This window comes from Mobula birostris, chromosome 17 (genome assembly GCF_030028105.1).
Source record: "Mobula birostris isolate sMobBir1 chromosome 17, sMobBir1.hap1, whole genome shotgun sequence".
Taxonomy (NCBI): domain Eukaryota; kingdom Metazoa; phylum Chordata; class Chondrichthyes; order Myliobatiformes; family Myliobatidae; genus Mobula; species Mobula birostris.
Genome location: NC_092386.1, coordinates 25772519 through 25792730, shown reverse-complemented (window position 1 = coordinate 25792730; position 20212 = coordinate 25772519). Strand labels below are relative to the sequence as shown.

The 20212-nt window shown below is 42.4% G+C and overlaps 1 protein-coding gene across 5 annotated transcripts in view; it reads left to right on the top strand.

Annotated features, from left to right (window-relative positions):
* The window catches only part of trim36 (tripartite motif containing 36), a 122518-nt gene that overhangs the window by 59320 nt on the left and 42986 nt on the right, over positions 1-20212 (top strand). For all 5 annotated transcript variants that reach the window (XM_072281074.1, XM_072281071.1, XM_072281075.1 and 2 more), the window contains 2 exons: positions 4534-4787; positions 16022-16143. In XM_072281074.1, coding sequence (XP_072137175.1) covers positions 4534-4787; positions 16022-16143 — 376 coding nt within the window. The remainder of the gene's footprint in view (positions 1-4533; positions 4788-16021; positions 16144-20212) is intronic.

The window sequence follows — 20212 nt, the reverse complement described above, 5'->3', positions numbered from 1 at the left end:
AGCCGGGTGCTGAACCAATAGGATTTCCTAACAATGGTTTTGAGCTTTGGTACAGTTTTAGAGTACTTTGTGCAGTTCTTTGAGATTTAGCAGAAACTAGACAGTGAAAATCCAGTGATGATGCAGTCCACTGTTGCAGTTGGTCCTTTGTTCTGTTTGGAGATTGTTCAGTTTTTCAATTGATCTTCCTGTTGCTTCTGCACTCTCATTCAACGCGACTTAAATGAGAGCGTACAGAAAGAAGTTAGATGATTCTAAGAGGCCTTTCACAGAGCTCTAACCTTAAACCTGCTTTGCATTTAACCTGTTTCTCAGTCTTATGTCACTGCTGTTGACATAGGGATGTGCAAAGCCGACAGTCATTGAAGTTCTGCCAAAGCAGTTGTTGGGATGTACCTGCAGCATGTATGTTTCATAGACATTTTGAATAAAACACCTGGTTCGTTTTTCACATTTAAAATTATCAATTTAATTTTAGTTGTGCTTTTAAATGGTAAATAGCTGAAGATGGGTCTTTAGAGGAGGTTCTCGAGAATGATCCCAGGAATGAAGAAGTTAATGCATGAGGAGAGTTTGATGCTCTGGGTCTGTACTTGCTGGAGCTTAGAAGAACGAGAGGAGATCTCATTGAAGCCTAACAAACTTTGAAAGGTCTACATAGAGTGGACATGGAGAGGTTGTGTCCAAAGAGAGTGAGTCTAGGACCAGAGGGCACAGCCTCTGATTAGAGGAGCGTCCCTTTAGAACAGAGATGAGGAGGAATTCCGCAGAGGGTGCTGAATCTGTGGAATTCATTACCACAGAGAGCTGTGGAGGTCAAGGGGAGGTTGATGGGTTCTTGATTAGTAAGGGCGCCAAAGGTTATGGGGAGAAGAAAGGAGAATGAGGATGAGAGGAGTAATAAATCAGCCAAGATGGAATTGCAGAGCAGACTCTGTGGGCCAAATTCTACACCTATGTCATATGGCCTTATGGTCTAAGTCCATTTTCCCCTCACTGATTCGTGTGATTCAGATTTGGAAAGTTCTTTGAAGAACAGTAAACAAAGATAGGCGGGGCTGTCATTGGCTTTGTTAATGTTCAAATATCCCAATCAGTTTGAACCATTGATTTGACCTTGGTTTTAATTGATATTGATCAGTTTTTGTTATTGGTAAGTTACCCTGGGCTGATTATTAGTATAGATTGACTCATCCTTACCTCACCGGCTAAAGCTAATAGAAATAAACCGATAAACTTTAAATGATAAGTGCGTCCCTGTTCTCAGAATTGTGTACCATCTGATGTGTGTGCAAGTTCCCTTCTCCACTCTCCTCCCCTTGGCTCAACAATGTGAGCACCATCCATCGCTGACAGGCTTGATGAAAATAATCTGTGAATTTGTAATGATGTTATTTATGAAATAGAATTGATGGGACTGATATAACCTACTAACTACCTACTTCTCACCTGAGAAAGATGAGGCTTGTGGTTTCATTCAACTGGGGAGGGAGGAGGAGGAAGGGTCACCGTTGTTCTGGTCATCTCATTATAGGAAGGATGTGAAAGCTCTAGAGATGGTGTGGAGGAGATTTACCTGGATTAGAGAACATGTTTAATGAGGAAAGGTTGAGTGAGCTAGAGCATTTCTTACTGGAGCGAAGGAGGATGAGAGGCATAGATAGCTAGCACCTTCTTTTTCTCCAGAGACACAATGGCCAACACCAAAGGACATTACAAAAGGTGAATGGAGGAAACTATAGGGGGGATATCGGGGTAAGTTTTTTTTGTATAGAGTGGTGGGTGTGTGATACACACTGCCAGGAGTGCTGATAGAGGCTGATACAATAGGGACATTTAAGACAGGCACATGGACGTAAGGAAAATGCAGGGTGATGGGCTATGTAGGAGGCAAGAGTTTGATCACAGAGTAGGTTCATGTAGATGGGCCGAAGGGCCTGTACTGTGCCGTACTATTCTATGTTCTATTGATTTCCCAGGTTCACCCAAATGCAATTTTCAGGAAAGCTTTTAAATGACTGCCTGCCTACCTGTTTTCCGCTAAAGCAAATAGTCATTCTTCACTGGTAGATGCATGTTTCCGAGTCCGAAGTCTCCAGGTTCAAATCGAACTCCGGAGGTGCATTGGTAGCGTAACACTTCACAGTGCCTGCGATTGGGGTCTGTCTCCCACTGCTGTCTGTAAGGAGTTTGTACCTTCTCCTCGTGACTTCATGGATTTCCCCTGGGGGCACTCCAGTTTCCTCCCACCTTCCAAAGATGTACAAGTTAGGAATTTGCGAGCCTGCTATGTTGGTGCCAGAAGCATAGTGGCATATGTAGGCTGCCCCCAGCACATCCTTGCACTGTGTTGGTCGATGGAAACAACACATTTCACTCTATATTTTGACGTGCATATGAAAAATAAAACTAATCTTCCAGAATTCTAAATGAACAGTGCAGAGGAGGGTTGCTCATGATGCAGCCTATTCTATAAGAGTTAAGCGGAGTTCTCTGCTTTCACTGGCTGAAATTAAAGGTCCTGCAGAACAAGGGATCTTTACCTGGTGGCCTGGCTAACATTTACCTCTCACAGAACTTTACTGAAAGAAGCTGATTATCTCCTCGCACAGCAGTTTAAGGAAGCTTGCTGAGCGCATGCTGACTGCTCTACCTCTAATCTGCAAAAATGGCTGCATTTCAAACTGCTTCACTGACTGCAGGTTGAGAGGTGTGAAGTAAACAGGGAACCTCTTCCCCTTTGCATCTCTCTCTCTCTCAGTTGCAGCTTTCTAATTGCATTTATTTTTAGGCGCATGGGTGGGAGAGGTACGGAGGGAGGGCTACGGTCGGGGTACAGGTAGATGGACGAGGCAGAAAACCAGGCCAGCAGGAACTAGAAGAGCCAAAGGGCCTGTTACTGTGTAGTGGTGATTGAGTCATAAAATACAACAGCACAGAAACAGGCCCTTCAGCCTATCTAGTCTGTGCTGATCTGCTACTCTGCCTAGTCCCATCAACTCACACCTGGAACGCAGCCCTCCGTACCTCTCCCACCCATGTACAAATTCAAACTTCTCTTATCCACATCCAGCTCTTCCACTGACAGCTGGTTCCACACTCACACCACCTTCTGAGTGAAGAAGTTTTCCCCCTGGTTCCCCTTAACTTTTTCACCTTTCTCCCTTAACCTATGACCTCTAGTTCTAGTCTTGCCCAACATAAGTACGTTGGAAAGAAATCTACTTGTGTTTACCTTATCTGTACACCTCATAATTTTGTAAATAATCTATTAATTATATGATCTGTGGCTTTACACATTTAAACTATTCGCAGTGGTGCCCAGCAAATCCCGAAGCGGGTGGATGGAAATTGTTCCAACAACACTGATGAAATGTGTGAAGTCAGTGAGAATGAAAACATGAAATAAATCTGAAGATGCTTGAGTTGCTCAGCAAACTGGCCGATGTCCGTTGAGTGAGGGGGGGTAGAGAGAGCATTTTATTCTAACAATTTTCCATTAGAACTAGAATGTTCTCTCTCTGTCTCTCTCTCTACAAATGTTACCTGACCTGTTGAGTTACCAGCACTTGGTGTCTGATTTCAGATATCCTGCATCAGCGGTATTTTATTTCTGGGAAGAAGAGGTGTTACAATGGTTAGTTAATATGATATGGCCTGTCATACACCACCAGCAAAAATGTAAAAATTACCCATATTTCTAGAGCAACACACACAAAATGCTGGAGGAACTCAGCAGGCCAGGCAGCATCTATGGAAATGAATAAGATCAGGCTGAGGCCCTTCTTCAGGACTGGAAAGGAAGGGGAAGACACCAGAATAAAAAGTTGGGGCGGGGGGCAGGGGAAAGAGGTTAGGTGGAAGGTGATAGATGAAACCAGGTCTGTTGTAAAGGTCAAGGGCTGGAGAAGAAGGAATCTGATAGGAGAGGTGGGTGGACCATGGGAGAAAGGGAAGGAGGAGGCGACCCAGGGGGAACTGATAGGCGGGTGAGAAGAGGCAAAAGGTCAGAGTGGGAAAATTACCGACATCCAGCAGCAACATTTTAAGGAGACGGAAATCTTCCTGAAAATTTTTCGATAAAGCATTTGATATGCTGATAAGAATGATAGCTTAATCCAATTGTGTTAAAATCGAGTCATGTGCTCAGAATGCTGTTTTGAAGTAACAGATTAGCCTGTGAAAGGGGAGGGAAGTGTTAGTAAATTCCTCACTAATAAATGTGAGTAAGTAATTTGGTTAATTACCCTTGAAGGGATGCACCTGGTGCTGGGTCAGACATGCCAAGCAGTGACACTGCTGGTCAAAAGCTCTTGGCTAATTGAGTGCAGAGAGCAAGACTGACTGAGCAGAAGCACAAATCAAGAGAATATCGTGGCTGGTGAAACAAAATTCAGATGGGGCAAGGTTTTAATCCATGTCCTGATGACAATCAAATACAGGATGACTAAATTGTATGTATGGATGGGGCAAATTAGATGAATTGTGGTGTGAAGGGGCAACCTTTTCACTTGTAGTTTCCTTTCATTTCAGAGGAATGGAGAAAAGTCAAAAAGAGAAGCGACTGATTTGATTGACAGGCTCTGTAGCATCTTGGAGCAGCGCAAAATGAAGCTTATCGAGTCGATTGAGGAGAGCCAAAGCTCAAAGCTGGAGAGATTGCATTACCAGATGGATGAATATCAGGGAATGTTGGAAAATAGCGGACTGGTGGGTTATGCCCAAGAAGTTCTGAAGGAAACAGACCAATCCTGCTTCGTGCAGACGGCAAAGCAGCTGCACACGAGGTAGGTCCACTAAAGTTATTTTCTATAGCTCACAGAAGTTCAAAGTAAGTTTATTATCAATGTACATATACATAGCCATATACTACCTGAGATTCATTTTCTTGCAGGCGTTGACAGGAAAATAAAGAAATGCAATACATTTTTTTTTGTAGTTTATTTTTTATTGAAGTTCATCACAAGCATTTCCATAAGATGTATTTCAGATATTGTACATGTATATCATATAATCATATTTGGCACAAATCTCCACATAGTATTTATCTGAGGCATACACCTATAGAAAAGAGAGGAAAGAAAGAACAAGCAAAAGGAGAAAACTATGTACAAGTAGGGAGTGATCTTTTATTTACAACATATTGATTTGTGAGAATAAAATCAGGCCTATGAGGTGTTATGTAGTTGTATTATTTTTCCCAGTATGAATCAAATTGTTCCAACTTATGATTAACAGATGCTGTTATCTTCTCCATTTTGTAAATGTCCATTGTAATTTCCATCCACACATTTAAAGTTGGGCTCTCCTGTGATAACCATTTCCTGGTAAGGGTCTTTTTACCAGCCATCAACAGTATATTCATTAAATATTTATCTCTTCTTAACCATTCTTGAGGTACATACCCAAAATATATGGTCTTACTTTCTAAGGGTATTTCACATTTAAAGATGTCTTGTAGGGCATTGTGTATCTCACTGCAATAGTCTTTGATAACGGGGCATTCCCAGAAAATATGATGGTTTGCATTTTGATTTCCACAATTTCTCCAGCAAACAGGGAGGTTACTTTCATGGGATTTCTGAGAGGGTGTGATAAAATATCTTATCAAGTTTTTCCATCCAAACTCCCTCCATTTCTGTGAACTGGTATACTTCCATTGATACCTCCATATTATTGTCCATTCTTCCTCAGATATAATAATCCCTCCTTCCTTCTCTCATTTTGTTTTAATGTATGAAGTCGAATGTGTTTTAAGATTTGAGAAACACTTGTAAATGGAAAAAAAAAGGACTGACAACCAATGTGCAAAGGGAGGCAAATCATGAAAGTAATAAAAAAAAGGTAAATAATACTGAGTAAAAATATTGTCTTATCAGAGGGTCAGTATGGTAATGTAAAGCTATTACTGTGCCAGCAACCCAGGTTTAATTCCATCGCTGTCTGTAAGGAGTTTGAAGGTTCTCCCTATGTCTATGTGGGTTTCCTCCCAAATTATAAAAACGTTGGGGTTACCAGGTTATTGATCACATAGCTATAATTGCCTGCTGTTGGTGACCGAGATTGAGGTCGAATCGTTCAGACAGAGATGGCGCTCAGTACTCGGTGTCGGAGAGCTGATTCAGAGGCTCGAAGTTTTCGGATGACTCAGAGACGGATTGTGGTCGGGCATGGCAGGGAGAGTTTTTCTTCCTTCTCCCGTCTGCGTGAGATGGACATTTGAGAGACTTTGAACTTTTACTGTGCTCATGGATCTCTTCATCGTTATGGTATTGTTGCACTGTTGTAATTGTATGTTATAATTATGTGGTTTTGTCAGTTTTTTTCAGTCTTGGTCTGTCCTGTGTTTTGTGATATCACACCAGAGGAAATATTGTATCATTTCTTAATGCATGCATTACTAAATGACAATAAAAGAGGACTGTGTGTCTTCATAATCTAAAATTGGGCCGTGCAGGCCCATTGGGTTGGAAGAGCCTGTCACAGTGCTGTATCTCTAAATAATTTAAATATTTTTTGAGAAGAGAAAACTAAACTGTACTCTCAGCTTTGGCAGTATATGTAGAAACTCCCAAAATCATCTCAGAGCATCTTTTTATGGGAAAAAAAGAAACATACTCTGGGACAATTCAGGGTTATTCTACATACTCTAACAATGTAACACACAAAATGCTGGAGGAACTCAGCAGGTCAGGCAGCATCTATGGAAATGATTAACCTGTCGATGTTTTGGTTCGAGACCTTCTTCAGGACTGGAAAGGCAGGGGGTCGATGCCAGAATAAAAAGGTATAGGGAGGGGAAGGAGGCTAGCTAGATAGTGATAGGTGAAGCCAGGTGGGTGGGAAAGGTAAAGGGATGGAGAAGGAGGAATCTGATGGGAGAGGAGAGTGGACCATTGGAGAAAAGGAAAGAGGGGGGACCCAGGGGAAGTGATAGGCAGGTCCAGAATGTTGACCGTACTCGTTTCCTAGATGCTACTGGGCCTGCTGAGTTTCTCCAGCATTTTTGTGTGTTTTGCTCGGATATCCAGCATCTGCAGATTTTCTCTTGTTTGTGAGAAGAAGTAAAAGGCCAGAGATGGGAATAGAAGAAGGGAGGGGGAGGAAGAAATCAATATTCATGCCATCAGGTTGGAGGCTACCTGGAGAAGTTATGAGGTACTATGAACCTGGGGGTGGCCTCATCTTGGCACAAGGGGAGGCCAGGGACTGACATGTCGGAACATTACTCTACCAAGGTATTATAATTTTGTTAAAAGGCTGAGGATTGATGAGTTGTTCCAACTTCTATTGCATCAATATCTGCCTAGATTTTCTTCCAAACTTTAAATAATAGTTACATGAAGTAAATCCCAAATGCCTCTCACAATACGTTTCAAATGCATGGAGATCCATTAAACTGGAAGAGCTGAGTTGTAGAGCAAATTGAACTTGCGGCGATGGAGTGAACCTTTCCTCGGACCTTGTTTGAAATCTTTCCAGTGCATTTGTTGAGAAACTCTTGATATAGGATGATCAATAAATTTAGTCCGAAGACTTCAGAATCAGAATCAAATTTACTATCACTGACATATGTCATGAAATTTGTTGGTTTGTGGCAGTGGTACTGTGCAAGTCGCAGGTGTGACTTGAGTTACAAAATCAATGAAATGGTGCAAAAAGATGAATAATAAGATGGCAGAGTGGAGAAAGATGTCCTTAAAACACTGAGTGCGGGTCATCATGGTAGTAGCCTGTAGAGGGCATGTCCTGGATGGTGAGGGCTGACCACTGCCTGGACACAGGGCCAATACCTGGAGATGGAGTTTGCAATCTGTTTATGGCCAGCTTTGAGTGGATATGTCACCGGCATGTGGGAGGTCGCCAGAGACTCCACCCAGAGCTGCTGTCTCTGCTCAGTTTTGCATAACCAGTGTCACCTGCCCAGCAAATGCAGAGCCACTGCTCTGAGCAGCCTGCTGTAAACTGCTCAGTGTCATATTTCATTCTACTGAATCCAATTTATGGATGACTTCCTGCCATCTGACTCCACTCCATCTGCAGAAGTAGTTTAAAATGCATCGGGGGTGACGGGCAGTGGTAGCGAGCACGTTCAGTGATGGGTAGGAATAACTGCTTTCTAAATTAGAAATGCCAGCTATCAAGCTACTTGGATGTTGAGAGGCGGCGAATTTAGTCAAAAAGAAAAGTGGTGTTTGTAAAGTTTAGGAAGCTAAAATCAAACAGAGCCCTGTGACAATTATAACATAGCCAGAAAACAACTGAAGAAGAGAATTAGGAAAGCCAGAAGGGGCTTCTTGGCAAGTAGATTAAAGGAATCCCTTGGCATTATGTCAAGAGCAAGAGGATAGCAAAGGAAGAGGTATGACCACTGAAGGATAAAGGAGGGATCTTGTGATTTTAAGCAGAGGATGTGGGTGAGGTCCTAAATGAAAACTTCACATCAGTATTAACTGAGGAGAGGGAGATCAATGTAGAAGATACCAATGTGTTAGAGCTTTACAAAATAAAAAAGAAAGTAGTGTTGATTCTCTTAAAGCACATTCCAATGGATAAGTTCCCAGGACCTGATTGGCTACGCCCTAGGTTACTGAAGCATGCAAGAGGTGAGATTGCTGGGGCCTTGACCAATGTTGTCATGTCCTCTCCAGCTAGGTGAGGCCCTGAAGGATTGGTGAATAGCTAATGTTATCCAAGAAGGAAAATAGGAATAATCCTAGAAACTATAGACTGGTGAGTCTCATGTTAGTAGTAACTAACTTGATTGAACTTTTTGAAAGGGTGAAAAGGTAATTGATGAAGGTAGGGCTGTGGACTTTTTCTACATGGAGAATGACCCTGATCTCCATTGTAAAACCAGTAAAGGCACATTTGTGGAATTAATTCGAGACTACATAGAAGCCATAGATCTTAGTGAGAACCAAGTACCCAGTTTTAAGAGGAGCTGCGTGGTAGGTAGCTCAGTCCACCACAAGTCCACCTCTTCCTTTCATTCAGTCTATCATTACAGTGTGTTGCTTCAGGAAGGCTTGTAGGACTGCCACTTTCTATTCTCTCTTCTCCTGGGAGAAGATGTGGGAGTTTGAAAGACCAGACTGATCACAGGCTTCTTTCCCACTGCTGTCAGACTCCTGAGCCAATCTCCTTGTCCATATTCCCTTCTCAATGGTGCTGCCATGTTCTCACGCTCCTAACTCCACCTCTCTCAGTGATTCCACTGTTGTCACTTTTTATTTTTGTACTGCTTCAGATTACACTGCAATCTTTGCCCCATTCTGCTGTCCTGTGCTTACTGTTGTATTTATCACGACTAAGGAATTTTATTGCAATGTGGTGTGCATGACAGTAATCTAATCTAATCTGTTCAATTTAAGTGTTGGACCTTGAAATAGCTTTCTCCGTGGGGAAAGAGGGTTAAGTGGTTTATTATTATTATGTGTAGTGAGATACAGTGAGGAACTTCGTCATGCATATCACCCATACAGATCATTCCAAAGCGCAAGTACGTCGAAGTAGTAGAAAGGGAAAAGCAATGACAGAATGCAGAATATTACGTTACAGTTACAGAGAAAATGTAGTGCTGTTGGACAAACAAAGCACAAGGGCAATGGTGAGGTAGATTGAGCAGACATCCCACCTCTCCCGGAAGTTCCGGGAGTCTCCCGCATATCGATAGTGGCTCCCTGATGCCCGGAAATTATATACAATATCCTGGAAATAGATTTTTTTGAGAAAGAGAGGGAGAGCGAGCATCCTGATTGGTCTCTCTTTGTGTTAAGAGTGGTCCCCAACCACTGGGCTGTGAGGAAACGATATGATTTGGCGATATGAAACGATATGAGTCAGCTGCACCTTTCCTCACTCCCTGTCACGCTCACCGTTGAATTTGAACGCACATGAGGTCATTACGCACGGGTCATCCATGTCAGCGCGGGAAGAAGATCAACTCCTCGAGCTTGCAAATGACGGTGGGCTGAAAAGTATGTTTGACATAACATCTCTGCTGGCATTCTGGATCAAAGTCATGGCTAAATATCCTGAGATAGCCACGGAAACACTAAAAACGTTGCTTCCATTTCTAACATATCTCTGTGAACCAGGCTTTTCTGCAATGAATGCAACGAAAACTAAATTGCGGAATAGACTGGACATAAGGAACCCCCTTCGAGTATCGCTGTCTCGCATGGATAACTCGATAGGACCATCTTGTTGCAGGAAAACAAGCCCAGGGCTCCCACTGATTCAGTGATATTGGTGTGTTGCAATGATTTTATATGTTCATACAAGGAAAATATTCGCTGTGTGTTTAATATTAAATTTGTTAGATAAACCCATTTAGAAACAAAATTGAGTGTATTAACCACTCGTAAGTGACTTGTAGTTGACTTATCACCTATATTCCGGTCGTGATTAACACCCCCCACTGCCCTGGTCGGCCAGTCCTCAAGAATATTGTCAATATTAAACCGGTCCGTGGTGCAAAAAATGTTGGGGACCCCTGCTAAGTAGACCTATCAGTTTTCTCTGTGGGCGGGCTTTGCAGTTGACCTCAAAAATAATGACAGTGTTGCTCGCTGCACTGTTTGCAACAGTGACTTTTCTATTGCCCATGGTGGGTTAAAATGTAAAAGACATGTTGAGGTGAGTTTAACAGGGGTCATTTGTTCATTAGCATAGCTAACGTTATTTAAACTAGCTGGTTGGCTGCTAGGGAGCTACGCTATTGATGTCCTCCGTGATGAGGCCAAACTCCCTGCAGACTTGCTTGAAGTTGTAATAGAATAAACATGATAATATAATATAAGTACATATTTTAATGTCACATTTTCTGCATATACCCAACTTGGTTTACAGATTAAACAAAATCACTAAACAAAGTATTACATACACACTTGGAGGTCGACCGGAGGGAAGGTGGGGATATGGGGTTGCGGTGGGGGGGGGGGGGGGCGGGGGTGCTACCACCCTGAAATGAGTGTTTGCAGGGTGGGATGTCTGGATTGAGAGATCAAGTGTTCATCTTGATCATATAAGAGGTCCGCTCAAGAATCTTATGACAGCAGAACAGAAGCTAGTGGTGCATGTCTCCAAGCATTTGTATCCTGTGCCTGATGGAAGGAGGGAGGAGAAAGACTGACCAGAGTGGGTGGGGGGGGGGGAATCATTAATTATGTTGATTGGTTTCCTGAGAGTGGTAAGTGTAATTGGGAGGGGAATCTGCATTTTGTGATGGACTGAGATGGTTCACAACTTTCTCCAATTTCCTATGGTTTTGGACAGAGCTGTTGCTGTACCAAACTGTGAATCATCTTGATAAAATACTCTCTATTGTGCACCTATAAAAATTGTTGACGGTGAAACTGGACATGCTGCAAATTCCTTAGCCTTCTGAGGAAACGGGTGTTCGTATGCTTTCTTGGTCATAGTGTCAGCGTGACTGGACCAGGACAAGCTATTGGTGTTACTTACATCTAGGTACAAGAAGCATTCAACAATCACCACCTCAGCACAAACAATACATAAATGGGAATGTACTCCACCCTGCTTCCTGAGATTAATGGCCAGCTCTTTCGCTGACATTGAGGGAAAGGTTAGTGAAAGTACTGTAGTGTGTTCCATGTGTAAACGCTGACTGCCTTTGTATCAAACTGGCATCATTGAAAATTACACTGTGGATGATGTTTGCATGTCAGATTCCTGTTAGCACCATTTGGAGGAATTCTTTGATGGAATAAAGGTTCGAGTTAGAATGAACCCCATACATTATAATCCAGTAATGAACAGAAATCTGATCCATCACTGCTGAATCCATCAGCACATTCTGTAATTGACTTTCCCAAGGTGCTATGGGCCTCATACTTGTGTCCATGTTGTACCACTGACCATTTTGTTTTGTAAACTTATGGGTAATCCTTTGTTTAGCATTAGTTTTAATGAACTAATTTTTAGTTACTAAGGATTGAATCTTAAAGTTTTACTCACAGTGGTCCAAGGAAGCATAATTGTTCTATATTTGATACTAATATGGCTTTCATTAAAAAATGGCATTACGGACAGCAGCAGGAGAAGGTTACCTGTCCCTTCAACAGTCAAGGTTGAAGATTGTTTATTGTCATTCTTCAGTACACAAGTATAAAGGAAAACAATGATCCTTACTCTAGATCCAATGCAGCATTAAAAAGAAACACAATATATAAATACATGTACAGCGAGGGTGCCTAAGACCTTTGCGCAGTACTATATTTGTCAACGTGGAGCAGAGAGCGAATTTGTAAATCTGGCGCAAGCAAAGGATTTTAGGAATGCCAAGGGTGGAGGTTAGGAGGGGGTGTGAGACGGCTGGCAGAGAAGGAGTGCCAGGGGTGGAAGTGGCATGGGTGCTGACACACCTGTGCCTGAGACATTGGACAAGGTCATTTGATTCTAAACAATTGGTTTATTGATCATTGCAGAATGTCTCTCTGGTGTTTCCCACTCCCTTCCCTCCCCCTTTGCTTTCCCCAACCATTATTACCCTCTTCCTGCCCCCTTCCAACTGTCAGTCCACAATAGAGACCCATATCAGCATCAGGCTTATCATCACTCATCACCGACCATGATTTTTATTTTGCGGCAGCAGCACAGTGCAATATACTACAGTACAGTGCAAAAGTCTTAGGCACACTCTCTGTGTGGGAAAACTTACCCCCAACAGCCCCTCTGTACCTACTTCCAAGCACCTTAAAACTATGCCCCCTCATGTTAGCCATTTCAGCCCTGGGAAAAATAAAGGCTAATTTATTATTCTCTCTCAACCCCATTCTGTGCCTTCTCTCCATAACTGTTGACACTCCTATTGTTCAAGAAATTAGCAACCTATGCTTTAAAAATGCCCAATGTCTTGGCCTTTACAGCTGTCTGTGGTAAAGAATTCCACCGATTCACCACCCTCAGGCTAAAGAAATTCCTCCTCATCTCTGTTCTAATGGAGACATCCTTCTATTCTGAGGCTGCGTCCTCTGGTTCTAGACTCGCCCGCTAATGAACAACTTCTCCATGTCCACTCTGTCTAGGCTTCTCAATATTTGGTAGGTTTTTCAATGAGATTTGCCCCCTTGTCTTTCAGAACTTCAACAGATACAGGCCAAGAGCCATCAAATACTGCTCATATGTTAACCCTTTTCATCCCTGTGATTATTCTTGTAAACCTCTACTGGACCATCTCCAATGTCAGGACAACTTTCCTTAGCTATGGGGCCCAAAACTGCTCACAATACTCCAAATGTGGTCAGACCAATATCTTATCAAGCTTCACCATTACATTCTTGCTTTATATTCCAGCCCTCTCGAAATGAATGCTAATATTGACTCAACCTGCAAGTTAACCTGCACTCGGAACTCCAAGTTCCTTTGCACCTCCTGAGTTTTGAATTCTCCTCCCATTTAGAAGTACATTTTAATCCTTCTTCCGAAGTGCATGACTCTGCACTTCCCTACTCTGTATTCCATCTGCCACTTCTTTGTTCATTCTCCCAACTTATCCAAGTCCTTTTACAGATTCCCTGCTTCCTCAACACTACCAGCCCCTCCAATTTACCTTTGTATCATCTGCAAATTTGGCCACAATGCCAACAATTCCATCATCCAGATCATTAACATACAACATGAAGAGTAACAGACCCAACACCACTAGTCACCTGTCTGGCTGACTAGACTTCTCAGCGCCTCCCAAGCACCTCCTCGTTAGTAATAGTGACTACACTCACCTCTGCCCTCTGACTCTTTGGAATATCTGGCATGTTGCTAGTGTCTGCCACATGAAAGAATGACTCAAATTCTCATTCAGTTCTGTAAGGAAGGAGTTAAGTTTGATTCCTCCTTGCTATATGCTACAGTAAAATGGAAGTCTGAAACACAACATTGTATCAGCTTGAAATGTGAAGATCTGTTCTTCCCCTTACAGACCAATGTTTCATCGCTATTTTGAATAGCTATCATTAAGGTTAGATACTGGTGAAGGATGTTTTCCTCCTTGCACACCTACTGTCAGTATTTATAAGTTGTGAATGTTGTGTAAGATAAAAAGGGGTCCTGAAATGTATAAAAAAGGTCAATCTCTTTGTGCAAGTGGGGAGTTTTCTCTTAGGCTGGGTCTCAGCTGGTGCTAAGAGTTGGGCATCAAGAGAGACAGAGAGAGAAAGGATGCCCAATCTGTATTTCCCTCTGGCATTGTACAGCTCAGCTTATTAAGTTATTAACAAGCATTACTTTGTTTTCCTTTGTTCTACTACCTCATTAATCATTTGCAACTTCTTTCTATATTATCTGCTTTATATAATTCTAACAAAGTGAATTTATGTGGCCTTTAACATTCGTGCTTAATGGGTAAAACCCTCCCAGCCACTGAGCACACCTACATTAAACTTTGCCGTAGAAAAGCAGCGTTCACCATCAAAGATCCTCACCTCCCAGGCCATGCTCTTGCTGCTGCCATCAGGCAGAAGGTACAAGAGCCTCAGGACTCACACCACCAGGTTCAAGAACAGTTACGACCCTTCAAACAGCAGGTTCTTGAACAAAAAAGGATAACTTCACTCAGCTATTGAGATGTTCCCACAACCAATGATCTCACTTTAAGGACCCCTTATCTTGTTATTTCATGCTGGCGTTATTTATTGCTGTTGTTGTCTTCTCTGCTCTTGTGCTTTCATTGATCCTGTTTACAGTTACTATTCTATAGATTTCTTGAGTATACTCGTATGAGAAAGAATCTCGGGGTTGTATGATAATAAATTTTCCCTTGTACTTTGAACACATAGAGTACCTCCATTGTTTGCAAATACCCCTTGCTGAATCAGGGAAGAACATATAATGAATTTTAAAACATTTTTGTTACAAGTTCTTCTGCCATTTCTTTGTTCACCATTACTACTACTTCCGTGTCTTTTTCCAGTAGTTCTATGTTCACTCTTCCCTCTCTTTTAAAATTCTGGTATCTTGCTTAGGTATTAGCTACCTTCTCTTCATAATTAATTTTTTTCACCCCTGAGATGTCTGGGGTAAGTTTTTCACACAGAGTGGTGGGTGCGTAGAATGCACTGCTAGCAACGATGGTAGAGGTAGATACAATAGGGTCTTTTCAGAGACTCTTAGATAGGTACACGGAATTTAGAAAAATAGAGGGCTATGCGCTGGGGAAATTCCCGGCAGTTTCTAGAGTAGGTTACATGGTCGGCACAACATTGTGGGCCGAAGGGCCTGTAATGTGCTGTAGATTTCTATGCTCTATGTTCTAATTGCTTTTTTAGTTACCTTCTGTTGGAATTAGGATTAGAATTCATTTATTATTGTTTGTCTTACATACGGTTTATACGGATCAAATCATTCCACAGGGCACTGAGGTAGTTTAATAACAGAATGCAGAATAAAGTGTAACAGCTACAGTGAAAGTAAACGATAAGGTGCAAGATCATAATGAGGTCAGGATAATAAGGTACCATTTAATAGTCTTGTAATAATGGGAATTGAATCTGGGTCATTGGTACTGTAAAGCATTATGCAAACTACTACACTACCATGCAGGTTCAGGTATTGGTTATTAAAAGCTTCCTAATCCTTCAGCTTCCAACTAGTTATTTAAAAATATTGTATATCCTCTCTTTTGCTGTTATGCCTGAAACCAGTCTAATGAATCTTCGTGGCAAGTAAATCCTTTCATAGGTAAGGAAACCAAAACTACACAATAGGATTTACTAGGTGCAGTCTCATTAAAGCTCTATACAATTTCAGTAAGTCTTAATTCCTTCAGTATTCAGATCCTCTCATAAATAGTATCAATGACACAGTAGAAAAATGCATTGTATGTTCCACAAATCTGGGCCTACTAACCTTTTGAGAAGAAGGAAAAGCTCTTTCTATTTCTTTCTTTGTCATTGCTTTTGTGGTTCCACCTATCTTTGACAAGATTGTTCTTTTTCATTTGTCTTTTGTCCTCTTTGCATGAAGAAAAGGCTCAATGACTGAGGCATTATTTGTGTTTCAGGATCCGAATGGCCACCGAATCACTGAAAACCTTCCAGCCAGCTGCAGAGCCCTCCTTCACAGAGTTCACTCTGGATGTGTCTAGAGAGGAGGATCTGCTGAAAGAATTGTCTTTCTCAAATGGTGAGTGTAAACTGTTCCTCGTGCCACCTCAGGGTATGTCCACTTGGTTACCAGTCCACAGACAAACTTTCTGCTCATTACTGCATTACTTTCTATGTCACTGCTGAAAAAGATTGCTGTCTACATCAGAAAGCCTTTCTTTCATTGCACAATTTGGTTGTGAACGAAAACTGTGGCTTAGTCAAACTTAGCACTGGGTCAGCCAATGGTACATACCAGAAATTTAAAAAAAAAAAAGACCATGTCTCCATTTTCTTGCCTTATTACAGAAATGAAAGCCTTTCCTTTTGCATCCAATGCCCTCGTGAAAGTTTAAACCAGCCAGATGAACAGTAGGCACAAGAGGTACTGCAGATGCTGGAAATCTAGAGCAATACACACAATGTGCTGGAGGAGCTCAGCAGGTCAGGCAGCATCTATAGATGAGAATAAACAGTCGACGTTTCGGGCCGTGACCCGTCATCGAGTCTCTGTGAAGGGTCTCAGCCTGAAACGTTGACTGTTTATTCCCATCTATAGATGCTGCCTGACCACATGACCAATAAAAATTCCTCTTCCTTCTTTGCCAAAGCAAGGTACCTTATGCCTAGAAGCACTGAAGTATGATTGGACCCATTTCCCATTCCGCCATCCTTCGAGCCAATGAGTCAGCTCAGCTATTTATTTTAAGTAGTAAACAGTTTTGAACTTTTGTGCTGTTGACGATTAAAATACACACTGCACTCACTACACAACCAGCAGACACAGGTGGAGGCAAAAATGTATAAAGAATTAGGAGAAAAACATAAGTCATTCAGGTTTTGGTGAGGATAGAGATGTGATGTTTGCTTTAGGAATTTCTTTAGCCAGAGGGTGTGAATCTGTGGAATTCATTGCCACAGACAGCTGCGGAAGTCGTCATTGGGTATATTTAACGTGGAAGTTGATTGGTTCTTGGTTGGTAAGGGTGTCAAAGGCTACAGGGAGAAGGCAAGGAGAATGAGATAATAAATCAGCCACAGCGGAATGGGTCAGATAGTCTCCTATGTGTTATGGTCTCATGGAAAGTTGGGAAGATCCATATAAGGGAAACTATGGAAACAACTCTTGTTTAAACTCTGATACTAATGAAACACTCTGGTTCTATCGGCAGCCTAAGTCTAGGGAAGACAATCTTTGGCCCTGCCTAACGTGTGAGATTGAGGTGCGAACCCACCCTGAAACCCCCGTTTGTGTGGCTGCTGCGTGATTTGTTACCCTGTCACAAATCAGTACCATGAAATAACCCACAGTACACCACATACAATTAAACTCAATCCCACGGTGTGTATGGAACCGGAGGAGATAGCAGAGGTACTTAAAATGAGTACTTAATGATCATTTCGGATCTTCCCTTCCCCCTCCCACTTTCAAATCTCTTACTATCTCTTCTTTCTGTTAGTCCTGACGAAGGATTTTGGCCCAAATCTTCGACTGTACCTCTTCCTATAGATGCTGCCTGGCCTGCTGCGTTCACCAGCAATTTTTATGTGTGGTACATAATGAGTACTTTGCTTCAGTATTCACTACGGAAAAGGATTTGTGCATTGTAGGGATGACTTGCGGCAGATTGAAAAGCTTGAGCATGTAGATATTAAAAAAGAGGATGTGCTGGAGCTTTTGGAAAGTATCAGGTTGGATAAGTCACGGAGACCGGACGAGATGTACCCTAGGCTACTGTGGGAGGTGAGGGAAGAGATTGCTGATCCTCTGGCAATGATCTTTGCATCATTAATGAGGACGAGAGAGGCTCCGGACAATTGGAGGGTTGTGGATGCTGTTCCCTTATTCAAGAAAGAGTAGAGATAGCTCAGGAAATCATAGACCAGTGATTCTTTAGTGGTTGGTAAGTTGATGGGAAAGATCTTGAGAGGCAGGATTTATGAACGTTTGGAGAGGCATAATATGATTAGGAATAGTCAGCATGGCTTTGTCAAAGGCAGGTCGTGCCTTATGAGCCTGACTGAATTTTTTGAGGATGTGACTAAACAAATTGATGAAGGTAGGGCAGTAGATGTAGTGTATATGGATTTCAGCAGGGCATTTGATAAGGTACCCCATGCAAGGCTTATTGAGAAAGTAAGGAGGCATGGGATCCAAGGGGACCTTGCTTTGTGGATCCAGAACTGGCTTGCCCAGAAGGCAAAGAGTGGTTTTAGATGGGTCATATTCTACATGGAGGTCGGTGAACAGTGGTGTGCCTCAGGGATCTGTTCTGGGACCCTTACTCTTTGTGATTTTCATAAATGACTTGGATGAGAAAGTGGAGGGATGGGTTAGTAAATTTGCTGATGACACAAAGGTTCGGGTTGTTGTGGACAGTGTGGAGGGCTGTCAGCGGGACATTGATAGGATGCAAAACTGGATTGAGAAGTGGCAGATGGAGTTCAACCCAGATAAGTGTGAGGTTATTCATTTTGATAGGTCAAATATGATGACAGAATATAGTATTAATGGTAAGATGCTTGGCAGTATGGAGGATCAGAGGGATCTTGGAGTCCGTGTCCATAGGACACTCAAAGCTGCTGCGCAGGTTGACTGTGTGGTTAAGAAGGCATATGGTGCATTGGCCTTCAGCAACCGTGGGATTGAGTTCAAGAGATGAGAGGTAATGTTACAGCTACATAGGACCCTGGTCAGGCCCCACTTGGAGTACTGTGCTCATTTCTGGTCACCTCACTACAGGAAGGATGTGGAAACCATAGAAAGGGTGCAGAGGAGATTTACAAGGATGTTGCCTGGATTGGGGAGCATGCCTTATGAGAATAGGTTGAGTGAACTCGGCCTTTTCTCCTTGGAGTGTTGGTGAATGAGAGGTGACCTGACAGAGGTGTATAAGATGATGAGAGGCATTGATCGTGTGGATAGTCAGAGGCTTTTTCCCAGGGCTGAAATGGCTATCACGAGAGGACACAGTTTTAAGGTGCTTGGAAGAAGGTACAGAGGAGATGTCAGGGGTAAGTTTTTTTTTATGCAGAGATTTGTGAGTGCGTGGAGTGGGCTGCCGGCAACAGTGGTGGAGGCAGATACGATAGGGTCTTTTAAGAGACTCCTGGACAGGTACATGGAGCTTAGAAAAATAGAGGGCTATGTGTAACCGTAGTAATTTCTAAAGTAAGTACATGTTTGGCGCAGAATTGTGGGCCGAAGGGCCTGTATTGTGCTGTAGGTTTTCTGTTTCTATGTAATTAAACAATTTAGCTTTATAATTAATTTGAATAACAGGGTTAGTAAAGAAAAAGCAAAAAAGAGAAGGGCCTATTTTAATGAAACAGTCTATTGTGCACAAGTTGGAGCTCACGATTTCGCCTTCGCCGATCCTCCTTTGATCTCCCCGGTCTTTGCCGGATCATGGCCCCGCTCTGGGTCGAGTCCTACAACCTCGTCTGTCCGGCATCTTCTCCCTTCAGCTCCCAGTGAAACAAAGACCCAGCTCACATTCACACATGAACAACACACCCCTTCATTGGACGGCTTTGTGTTTGGCTTCATGCTTTTAAAGATCTATACTTTCTATGTACATGCACATTTCTTAAATTTGCAGCAAAAATAATACAATTTTAGAAATTGCTGAATGATGCTTCTAAGTACCTCGAAAGTGGTGGCTGGTATTTTCTCCTACTTAACATTGGGCAAGGTGAAGCGAAGGCTGTTCTTCCCATACCTGACTGACCGACTGCTGAAGAGCAGGGTTACATTAAAAAGTGGAAAAATTATTGCAAGTCCTGAAAGAAAAAATCCTGGAGATACTGAGTGGGTGAGGCAGCAAGTAAAGAGAGAAACAAAATAAACTTTTCAGATGCAATAGTCTTTCATCAGATCTGCAGTAGCTCTAGCATTCGCTGCTTCTGCTTGAGAGGTGGACAAGATGATAAGAAACAAAGAGTGGGTAAACATACTTCTTGCCAGGGAGGAATGACTAATAAGAAGGGTCATAGTTTGAAGGTCATTGGACGAGAGTATAGGGAGATGTCAGAGGTGAGTTTTTTTTCACACAGTGAGTAGTGGGTGAGTGAAACACTCTGCCCAGGGTGGTGATGGAAACAGATAC